The sequence below is a fragment of the Penicillium robsamsonii genome (assembly GCF_028829455.1).
Source record: "Penicillium robsamsonii strain IBT 29466 chromosome Unknown utg000001l_segment0_segment0, whole genome shotgun sequence".
NCBI lineage: Eukaryota > Fungi > Ascomycota > Eurotiomycetes > Eurotiales > Aspergillaceae > Penicillium > Penicillium robsamsonii.
In genome coordinates this window covers 7,897,470-7,908,928 of record NW_026643219.1, presented here as the reverse complement: position 1 = coordinate 7,908,928, position 11,459 = coordinate 7,897,470, and the positions used below count along the sequence as shown (strand labels likewise).

The 11,459-nt window shown below is 49.3% G+C and overlaps 4 protein-coding genes across 4 annotated transcripts; 1 reads left to right on the top strand and 3 right to left on the bottom strand.

Annotated features, from left to right (window-relative positions):
- Positions 1-1,912: 1,912 nt before the first annotated feature.
- N7447_003067 (CVNH domain-containing protein) lies at positions 1,913-2,370 on the bottom strand (the record flags this gene model as incomplete). The annotated part of the gene is made up of 2 exons (XM_057227342.1): positions 1,913-2,100; positions 2,184-2,370. The coding sequence occupies 2 exons, from the start codon at positions 2,368-2,370 to the stop codon at positions 1,913-1,915; spliced, it is 375 nt and encodes a 124-aa protein (XP_057091358.1).
- A 1,629-nt stretch (positions 2,371-3,999) lies between these two features.
- On the bottom strand, positions 4,000-6,318 carry N7447_003066 (MCM DNA helicase complex subunit MCM5; the record flags this gene model as incomplete). The annotated part of the gene is made up of 4 exons (XM_057227341.1): positions 4,000-4,492; positions 4,551-5,953; positions 6,001-6,127; positions 6,182-6,318. The coding sequence occupies 4 exons, from the start codon at positions 6,316-6,318 to the stop codon at positions 4,000-4,002; spliced, it is 2,160 nt and encodes a 719-aa protein (XP_057091357.1).
- Positions 6,319-6,787: 469 nt separating this feature from the next.
- N7447_003065 (vacuolar protein sorting-associated protein 54) lies at positions 6,788-10,155 on the top strand (the record flags this gene model as incomplete). The annotated part of the gene is made up of 3 exons (XM_057227340.1): positions 6,788-7,004; positions 7,063-9,910; positions 9,969-10,155. 3 exons carry the CDS (start codon positions 6,788-6,790, stop codon positions 10,153-10,155), a joined length of 3,252 nt encoding a protein of 1,083 aa, XP_057091356.1.
- Positions 10,156-10,539: 384 nt separating this feature from the next.
- N7447_003064 (uncharacterized protein) lies at positions 10,540-10,848 on the bottom strand (the record flags this gene model as incomplete). The annotated part of the gene is made up of 2 exons (XM_057227339.1): positions 10,540-10,701; positions 10,756-10,848. The coding sequence occupies 2 exons, from the start codon at positions 10,846-10,848 to the stop codon at positions 10,540-10,542; spliced, it is 255 nt and encodes an 84-aa protein (XP_057091355.1).
- Between the last annotated feature and the right edge of the window lie 611 nt (positions 10,849-11,459).

Sequence of the window (11,459 nt, the reverse complement as noted above, 5' to 3'; positions counted from 1 at the left end):
GTAACAGACTGCCATAGCGCGTAGAGCCGCCTCGGGACCCACCTCGTGCAACCTTATTCTAAAAGAGGAAATATAAAATAAAAACACGAAAAAAAGAGAGATGGTAATTCCCAGTAGTACATAGTCTAACAAACTATTAGACTGTGGAGTTTGGTTGCAAGGCCCAGGGCTGTACGAGTAATAAACGTTTGTTTGCACCATCTGGGCTATAGATGCGAGCACTAAACCTTGTTTCCACTATCTTATTCTCCTGTGGGTAAGTCAACATACTGTCACATAAATTTGTTTAAATATTATAGAAAGAGACGAAGAACAAAACAATCCCTCTGGGTTTGCATACCCCTGGGGTCGAACCAGGTAGCACCTAAACCTAATGCCTCTCCTATCACGACCTGAGGACAACATGTACTAACAGGTTAGCTTCGTGGTTGGTCATGGGAATGATATGGAGCTGCTCTGGCGTGGCGAATGATCTCTTGGGCGTACTCCCGGGGTTCTTTGCCGGCTCTGACATCTGTCCAGCTGTACGTTGTCGAGCCCATTTTTCGGAGGGCTTCGGTTAAGGGAGGCTTCCAGCGCTTGACGAGTTCTGAGGATTCTCAGAGCCTCCTTCTCCAAGCCGGTTAACTCCCGCGTCGTACCAGTTCGCTGCCTTATTCTTGAGAGAGTAGCTCATATGGGAGCGTACCACGTCCTCTGACTTCGGCTGACGATGTCTCTCATGTGGTCTATTCAGGAGTAGACGTTCGTGTGGTGATCCACGTGGTTCACTAAATGAATAGTGGTCGTAGCATTATGATCGGGGTCGAATGAACAGATCTCGGACACCTTCCATGTTTGATCGGGTACTTACCCATATATGCGAGTACTTGTGGTGGCCCAGCTAGGCTATACTGCTGGTCTTTGATGTGCCGAGACAGTGACTGGATGTGGCAGTGAGTTCGAATGGGCTCCTACGAGAAGGGCAATGGGGCGGAGATCTTCCAGGTCACAGACGCCCGTCCTTAGGGTAAATTAGCGTTCGTGGTCAGAGGCCGGCCGGAATGAGGATAGCGTCGAAGGTCCAGCGAATACTTGCCTCACTCGATGAGATGTGACCGAGCGCCCAATAAGAAGTAGTGAAAGGTCGGAGCGTTGTCAGGCCAGTAAGCTAGAGGAGAACCAGGTCAAAGTTAGATAGAGGTTGTTAACAAGGCTAAAGTTCGATGGGTGGAGAGAGACCTGAAAAGGGCAAGAGCAAGGGCAAGATGAAGGATAAAACAGGGGACACACTCAGAGAGCTGGCTATTTCAGATGTGAAAGATGTGTTTCTCACAATGGTGTGAGGGGATGAAAGATCAACAAGCAAGACGGGCAGGTAGAAGAAGAGGTGAAAAAGGAGGATGGGGAAAAGAAGGAAGGAGCGAGGGAAGTTATAGGGTGATGTTATATACTACAACACACGTCAGTAGGGAAGAATCTAAAAGATTATATGAAAGTCACATTCGAAAATACATTTTAAGATGTACTTGAAGGGAACTGAAAGGATATTGAAAGTAAATAGAAGAAATATCGAAAGAAAATTGACAGAATTCTCGAAGGCATTCAAATGGATATTATCCATTTGAGAAGATGCCTCAGACGCTCGAAAAGTCATGTGAAAAGACACCCCTACAGAATATTTTATGTATATGCCTACCAACCCAATGACTTAGACTATCAAAGTACGCCGTTAACATAGAGTGGAAGGATAGAGTCTGTCTAAGTAGAGAAACATAAATGAAATTGGTCCCACAGAAACCTAACAATCTACCATAAAATCAAACCAGCAACAACAGTAGGACCTTGTTGGAGACGTATGTTTATTCAATTGTACCAGACAATAGCAACGATGACAAGGATGGCCCCCATGGCTCAGCGCCATCTAACCCCACTAGTTGAAGACCAAGTTTCCATTATCGTTTCCAATGCGCTCGGACAGATTGATATCCGCATGGTGTTCCTCTCCCTCGACATCGCGCAAGATAGCCCGCAGAATAGGGGTGCCGTCGTCTCCCTCGCGATCGAAGCTGATATCATCCGCACTGGACTGGAAGTCCCCGCCATCCCATTGGAATTGTCCTAACGAAACGAGTCAGAAAATTCATTACGACAGCTTCAACCCACGGAGGCCCCACAAGGACCAAGACAGGCTGAACACATACCATTGTCGTTCCCGATGTGATCATTGAGATCAATGGTAGACTCCTCCTCATCACCATCCTCATTGCGAAGCACAGCCTTGAGGATGTGACCATCCTCAAGCTCGATTTGTGAAGCAGATTCGTGGAAGCTCATATTGTCGATTTGGGAGAGAAGAACGCAAAGTAGGGTATGTAGAGCGAGTATCATAAACTTCCTGGATAGCAAAGGCAAACAGGAGACGGGACTCTTCTTATATACCCCATCTGGGTAGGCTAATACACCCCGAATCGCGATCGGGGCTAGGACAAGGAATCATGCAGCAACCCCCGGCTCTTGTCTGACACTTGTCCCCGACTAATTCGTCGCACTGCATCTCGATTGTGCCATGACGGTTAGAAGAGGTGGGGCAGTTGCTGGAAGGAGCGGCATTGGCAAAGCGGGGATACTGTACTCCGAATTACCGGGGATGTCTTGCAAGACAAAGAAAGCTAGGGAGTCGGTCTGTACGGTGTACAGCTGTGGAGAGGAACGGAATGGGAGTAGCCACTACACCGGTACACGTCAGTGGGTGGAGAAAACCCAATGTATCCTGTAGTAAAGACCCTAGGCTGTCATCTTGGCTGAACACTTGGGACACAGGAGTACAGATCACATCATCTCGAGGCCCAGTTATCGTGGCGCATGGAGACATCCCACAGTCACCAGCCACAAGTTTTGCGACATCTCGTGATGTTGCACTGTGCATGCATGCCAAGAATGCACGATTTTATGACAGCCCTAGGGTAAAGCCACAGGATGTGGGCCACACCTGGCCAATGGGTATCGGACCGACCGAGGAGAAACGCTGTTGCCTAATGGAGACAATGCAGTAGACTGGGGCAGATACAGTGCCAAGTCAGTTTGGGGTGCAGCCTCATGTTGTCAATTCTTGGCAAGGCGAGAGGGATTTACTCACCAGTGGCGCTGAGGGGAAGTGTGGCTGGATAAGGCTAGCCTTGTGAGGGTCCAAGGTGGATCAAGAGACAAATAGGTTTCTCTCAGATTTTGGGCATTTAAGAATTACATTACACGTATTGGAGGTGGTTACTCTTGAAACAATCAGGTTGAGAAACTTTTATTTGATACAAGGCAGATACAAAGCGGAGAGTGAAAAAGGAGCATAAACCTCACGAGGCTGGCAACAGGAAAGAGAATCAAAGGAACCCTGGAATTGAAGAAAAGCTTCAGAAGCCTTTCCGGACAATATAGAGCTATCTCTGTATAAAGGTTCGAAAAATTAGGAAGGGGATGAGAGCAGAGCCCCTTCTAAGGTTCAGCTCCTGACGGACAATGGAGAACCCAAGCAAGTACAGTCAGTATCCACAGCGGTCGCAGGGGCACTGCCTGCAGGTTTGTACCCCGACATGCTTCGTGTCATTAGACGGGGAGACCCCAATCTAGATTTAGCCTAACCTGGGCCGCAGCAAAGATCCAATCAGTGCTCTCAATAGATCCATCATTGGATGTGAGACTGAGCTGTTGAAAGAAAGGAGAGAAAGTAGAAGGCAGGTATTTATATTGTCCTGGCTGAAGGCGATGGGGGAACTGGGGGTGGTGAGTTATGTTATGGCCAAAAAGGAAAGGTGAGAAGTTACACGCCTAACAAGGAAGTCTTGAAAATGAGAAAATGTGTATGCATTGTTCTTGAGAATATCCTTCCCAATATGAAAGACGCCGAACACCGATTGCAAACTCCCATGCCTTACAAGATCGACATATGCATAGAATCGACCCATCCCATAGCACACATACCAGGTGTATCAACAGAAACACATTAGAATCATAATAAATCACAGATTAAACTCCATTACGGTAGATTTGAGATCCACCAGAACGGATTTGGATGGTGTCCCGTCGCTGCAAGACCACCAGGGCACGATTAAGAGCTTGCTCGGTATAGTTCTTGCCATCAACAAAGTCACGGCGCAGGGTTGCCAGGCTTGTGCTCCAACCAATGGGGAGGCGACGCTTCAGCTCGTCTTCAATCTTGCTGCTCTGCTCCATCAGTTCCTTGCTGCCTTGGCCCTCGCCCTGGGTGATGGCATCCATGGTGGAGGCCAAGAACAGACGGATGGCCTCGTCCACGTGGGCTTCTGTGGCAATGGGGGAGAGAGAAAGCTTGGCGAGGGACTCGGAGATACGGACAATAGCCTCGAGTTGACGGACGGTGATGGGGATCGATGAGCGAGAGTTGGATTCCATCTCGGCACGGTGGACTTGCTTTCGGATGGAGACGAAGTGGGACGAGAGTTTTTCGGCGGCTTCGGGCGAGAGACGGGGCGCACAACGACTAGAAATAGATGTTAGTATGAACATAGCGGTTTAATCAGTAATGGGTATCAACATACCTGCGGCAGTAGCTGATGTAACGCTTCATCTGCTCAACGGGAACCTCGGCTTCCACCTGCTCCTCCACACCGCGACCACCCATGTGCACACCCATAACGTGGCGAGCAATCTTCTCGTCACGGCCGCGCTCATGTTCATCGCGAACGATGAAGATCATATCGAAACGGGACAGGATAGTAGTTTGGAAATCGATGTTCTCGCCGGGGGTCTTGAGATCATCGTATCGACCGAAGACAGGGTTAGCTGCGGCCAGTACAGACGTTCTCGAGTTGAGGATTGTGGTGATTCCGGCCTTGGCGATAGAGATGGTCTGCTGTTCCATAGCTTCGTGAATGGCCACTCGGTCCTCGTCACGCATCTTGTCAAACTCATCAATACACACGACACCACCATCAGCAAGCACCATGGCACCACCTTCGAGATAGAACTCGCGAGTGTTGTGGTCTCGCTGCACGGAGGCTGTCAAACCGGCGGCAGAGGAACCCTTTCCAGATGTGTAGATGGCAATGGGGGCAGCCTTTTCGACGAACTTCAAAAGCTGGGACTTGGCAGTACCGGGGTCACCCAGCATAAGCACGTTAATATCACCACGAAGCTTCATTCCATCGGGAAGAATCTTCTTCGAGCCACCCATGAGCAGACACACGATGGCTTTCTTTATATCCGCGTTTCCATAAATAGACGGGGCAATGCTCCGAGCAAGTGCATCGTACAAGTCAGGTCTCCGGCTGAGCTCCAAGAATTCTTGTTCCTCTTCTTCGGAGAAGACGGAGGCGCCCTTTGCTGTCTGGTCGACATCGGAGGTGAGACCCACTGCACGAAGATAGGGATTGCGGATAGCTACGGCAGCCTCCTTCTTTACACCCTTCGCTTGGTAGATAGAGAAGATACCCATGACTGTGCAACGGGAACCGGGAACAACTCGGTTGGCAAGGTACCGATCGGCTGAAACAAGGACGTGTCGCGGCATCTCACCCACTGGCACCTGGTCAGGGGCTTCTTGAAGCTTGAGGACTTGCTGGTCCACAAATTGACATTTCTCGTGGTAAACAACGTAGGGATCCAAAGGACATTGCTCGTTGGGTTGATCATTTTCGTTCCTGGGTCGACCGCAGCGACGGGGCAGTGTGAGGCCAGAGAAGCCAGCATCGACCTGAATGTTCTCGCTGTGATCGCAACCCTTGCAGCGAACGTGAACGATTGTTGATTTAGAAGATATTGTTGAAGCTCCGATCACAATTCCGGGAATTCGAACGAGGTGGGAGATGTTGGTGGCATTGAGATCACGAATTGAGATGTGCGATGCCGAGGAGTGTAGGAGCAGTTGGTGGGAGGGTAGTGTGATATCTCGCTGCCCGGGGAAGACAATTCGTGCAGTACATTGCTTCAGGGCCAGCTCGAACTACTTCGAGTTAGCGAGGGCTAAGATTAGCGGGATAAGAGACTTACAAGAGGGATGATATCGCCGGGCTCGGTGGTGAGTTTATGAGCCAACTCTTCGTTGTAAGAAATCAGATGGGCAATGTCAATATCACAGTAGTATTGTTTCACTAGAGCATTTTGTCGTAATTGATCACTATTTCATCATAAATTAGCCTTTACTGGACACTCGCGGCCGTGGGGTGCGTACCGATAGACGAATGCATTATCCAGCTGAAATTCTAGCACGAAATCTCGCAGACGATTTTGAATAGTTGTGCGATCTTCATCAGCGCCATTTGTGCTGGGCGCAAGTACGCTCAAAGTATAGGGGGTGCGTCTATCCATGGTGTAGAGGACCGCAAATGTGGCAGGTTGGGGGGGTTGATGATTTCGCGGAAGGGAGGCTTCAAGAACTTTTGGTCAGTGTGGAACCAACGCGACGCGTGGAAGGTTTCGCGCGTTAAGTGGTTTCTGAGTCATCTGTGGCCTAAGGCACTGTGGATTCTGGCCTAAGGCTCAAATGATCTGAGTCAGCATGGGGAAGCACCCGGCGTTAGCGCACTAGCCGATTGGGGAGCCATGACCAGCTTGATAGACACAAAGCCACATCATCACAGGCATTCTGCACCCTGGACCCGAGTGAATCCGGACCAAAATTACGAATCGCAGACGCTGACTTGATCAGCATTGGGCCGTACCTGAGCCTGCCAGAGCTCTACCGTCAGGGGTTTATCCACTGTCATGATCAGATAACACGGAGCACACCAACGATCGACCCTCCCCCGGTGGCTGTCCGATCCGGCTCGTGGCAGCCATGTCGTCAACCAGTCCACGAAAGTCAATTGATAGCTTGGCGTCTGGGGTCTCGTCACCTTCAATCTCTTATTCAGCAACTCAGCTGGAATCTCCGCGCGCGGCCCCTCAGAGGTTCCCCCTGAGGAGGGGGTCAACCGCGAGCTCGATCGTGAGCATTGGAGGTGTTCTGGACTCTTCCCACTATCGTGGCTCAATCGCAGAATCTGGGCAGAATGGTTTGTGACCTTGGAAGTTTCCAACTGCTCGATGATTGACCTGTTAACATCGGTGTAGCCATTTCGACCCTCCTCCAGCCCCCAATCATCCGCACCGGTATGACAACCGGCAGTGCCACAGCGTCCGTCGGCTTCAAGCCCCCTTCATCCCGTGATATTCCTCCGGTTACCCTGACAAACATCAAGCATGTGGATGCAAAGGTCTTTCAGCCATATCTGTCGCAAGTGGGCACTTTGTACGATGTGTTTCAACAACCGAAAGAAGGCGCAGAGGATACCCTGGTTCAGGCTCCCAAATCTCCCAAGCCAGATTCTGATCGCGATTCGTTGATGCCATGGTCTCCCGACCGGAGATCTTCGGTGATGTCAACCGGTTCAAGATCCTCTTCGCCATATGATACTCGCGGTCGACGCCACTCCACTGGCCGTGGTCGGGGCCCTGCGGTAACTCCTCTATCCACCATCCCACCAGTTTACTTTGAAGAGGGCTTCCATCTGGAAAACCCCCGTACGTTCGATGTAATATCAGAGAAATCAGATGTGGTTCGACCGCCGAGGCCTCCGACAAAAGACGATAAACACGCTAATGGATTGGTTGCGGAGCCAGTACAAACAGGAAGAAAAGCACTGGCAACGAATGCTATTCTACAAGAAAAGCTTTCGTGGTACATGGATACTGTGGAGATCCACCTTATTTCGTCTATCTCAACTGCATCTAAATCCTTCTTCACTGCGCTCGGATCTCTCCGAGAATTGCACGCGGAAGCCGCTGACTCGGTCAACCGGATACAAGTATTGAGAAGGGACCTGCAAAAAATTGATAAAGAAATGGCTCTTGGCGGTCTCAAAATTGTTAATTTGAGACGACGAAGAGAAAATGTACGAATGTTGGCAGCTGCCGTGGCTCAGCTTCGCGATGTAGTAGAATCTGTCTCTCGATGTGAAGAATTGGTGGAGCAGGGCGACATTGAGGAGGCTGCGGATGGACTCGAAGAAGTGGAAAAATTGATGGCCGGTGAAAAGCTCTCCGACCGTGCCCCTTCTGAGGACGAGGAGGGTGCCCCCAGGCGCATTATCGACCTGCGAGGGATCAAGGCCCTCGAGGGAGCATCCGATGACCTGGCACAGCTCCGCCAACGCATTGGCATGGGCTATGAGACCCGGTTCTTGAATGAACTCTTGGGCGATTTACGACAGCATGTTCAAACTGTGCCATCGAATGTGACCCTGCAGCGCTGGGGAAACTCATTCCAACGGCAGCGCGGCGGCCAGCGGTCTGGAGTATCGGTGTCGCCTGCCTACATGGATTTCAATAACGAGTTACGGTCCCAATTGAATACCCAACTCAATGGACTCGCGCGTGCTCGCTATACGATGTCAGCAGCAACTTCTTTCAAAACCGCTGTTTTGCGGGAAATGAAGGGGCTTATTCGCAAACACCTTCCCAGTTCTAGTGATGATGATAATGAATCTATGGTGTCGCTATCAACACATGCCGGTCCTCAGCTAAGCCAGCAAGAGAAGTCATCAATCCTTGCTCGCAATCTACGCGCACTCGACCCAGATGATGCTTATGCGATGTTGATGAATGTCTACACCGGGATTGGCGAATCGCTCAGGCGACTTAGCGTCCAAGTAAAGGTTCTTCTGGATATTGCTAGCGGCTTGGGGAACTCACCAGCTTCCGGTGTCAAGTCACCACCACGGAGCCCCAACCCGCAAAGTATGGATCAAGCTATGAAATCTCCGCAGATCGGGCCAACTGCCTCTGACATGGCCCAAGATGAGATCCTGCAGGTCTTGGATATGTCGAGTCTGCTTGGTCAAGCAGTTGATATCGCTCAATCCCAGATAACGAAAGTATTGAAAGTACGATCTGAACAGACCGCACAGCTTTCCAAGGAGGAATTCCTCAAGTACTTCACTCTTAATCGCCTGTTTGCCGATGAATGTGAGGCGATTTCGGGACGCAGTGGTACTGTTTTGAAGACCATTGTCGGAAATCAAATCCGCGATTTCATTACTCGTTTCGGTGACGGTCAGCGTCATCAAATTGTCAATGTCATGGATGCCGATCGATGGGACGCACGCGATTTTGGAGATGCCGAGAACACTATTCTTACTAGGATTCTCGATGCAAGCACGAAAGACATCGACGCCTGGGTCGAAGTTTCTAAAATCTGGATTCAATCTACCGAAGAGCAAGACAAACTTGCGGATACTGCTGCAAATGGGACAGACAAATCCAAGGTTCGAAGTGCCGTTATCGACGAACAGAAATACCTTCTGCCGTCCTCTGCTGTTGCCATGATGCGCAGCATTGAGGAGTTCGAGTTCCTTATGTCGAATATCCCCAGCATGATCCAGGATATTGCGCCACATCTACTAGATATCCTGAAACTGTTCAACTCGCGGTCATCCCAGTTGATTCTTGGGGCTGGCGCTACGCGTAGTGCAGGCCTGAAGAACATAACAACTAAGCACCTCGCGCTGTCATCACAAGCATTGAGCTTTGTGATTGCTTTAGTCCCATATGTACGGGAATTTGTCCGCCGCCACGGACAGGCAAACCCCTTGATGGCGGAGTTCGACAAAGTCAAGCGACTTTGCCAGGAGCATCAGAGCGGTATTCATGAGAAGCTGGTGGATATCATGAGCTCCCGCTCTTCGGTCCACGTGAATGCGATGAAGAAGATCGACTGGAATACCAATGGCGCAACTCCTGCTGTGAATCCTTACATGGAAACTTTGGCCAAGGAAACAGGCACTCTCCATCGCGTCTTAAGCAAGCATCTTCCAGACATGACAGTTAGCATGATCATGGTACCCGTATTCAACAGCTACCGTGATCAGTGGACGAAGGCCTTTGAGGAGGCCGATGTACAGACGGAGGCTGGAAAGAAGAGGTTAGTTTAAACTATGCCAATCCCGCTCACGGCTAATGCTAACCACACACCTATATAGAATGGAAACCGACATCGAGCATTTCCGAACCAAACTGAGCAAAATCGAAGGCGCCAGCGAGGTTGGCGACAAGCTCCTCGAAGTCGTGCGAGCCAAGACCATTATCATTACCGACGAACCCGCGAAGTCCGAGCCGAGTGAAAAGCAACCGGATCAGGACGATGGCTCTGATTCCACCAAGTCCTGATTTGCATCCTCGCCTTTTTACCCTTTTATACATATAATTTTGTTTCTACATGTTGCTTTCTTGCACGCTCATTCCCGAGCTGTACACTTCTTGTCATTACCGCTACTACATAACTGTCTACTTGCATTTATAGAGCTAGCCTGGCGTTTGTGGATATGAATATAAGAGCAGATGTGATTTTCAATCTAATATTTAGTATTTACACATTGTGACTGAACATAAGATTGGCCACATTATCATACTCTTACTCTTTCTGCTAACCAAGAACCAAAGTATGACATGGAAATATCGCGTATCATTCATAATATATGTAACTCATCACTAAAATACTCATACAGGATACTCGCCATCCATCACATAACATCATGTTAAACATTGACCGATTCATTTCCCAGCAGTGTTCTTCTCATCAAGAGAAACAGGCCTCGCAGCACCACCGTGGGGATGCTCCGATCCAGCGGTCGGCAATCCAGGGTGGACGTCACGGCCAGAGCCAGTCTGTTCAGGCATGGGAGCGGCCTTGTGGGAGCGGCTCAAGTCTGCGGGCTGGGGGGTGTTAACGAAAATTCACGATTGAGTTGGAATTGTAGCGGAACATACCTCATTACCGATTCCGTGGGCCTTGTTGGGACCGTTCTCGATTGGGTTATCGCTCTGGGGGACACCGTTGTCGTAGTCTGCGCCGCGAACCATTTTGATTTTGGTAGGGAGAAGAGAAAAGGTGGAAGGTTTTAGTAGTGTAGAATTGGTTTTGTAGGATTGGTTGTGTAGGATTGAAATCAAAGGTAATTGATGCTTCTACTTATACTTGGCCATTTCGTTCTGGTAGCCCGTGACAGCATTCTGAAATCATAGTGGGGAATATGACTTCATGTCCCGTTGTATATCAAGATCTTGGCGAAATTGCCTTGGAAATGGATCTGGGTCTAGATATTGGAATGCCAGGATTCTCTTGTCCCTGATGATGTTATAATTAGCGGTTAAATATTTCAATGCGTTCATTGGGATATATAGACTTCACGGGACCGATTGTCGAGTTCGGTAAAATATCTAAACATTTTCCGACCTCTACATCGAGAAGTTGCTTTTAGTGAGATGGACTAATATTATAGACTAATATTATAAACTAATATGATAGACTAATATGATAGTCTTTCTCACGTATCGAACTCTGTTATACCAAGATTGTACTTAAATAGCTGCCGAGTGAAGGGAAAGAAATGAATCTACTACATATGCTCGGGCTACATCATTTTGACTGCGAGTTATTTCAGCAGTATATTGAGACATATTATCCCTGGCCA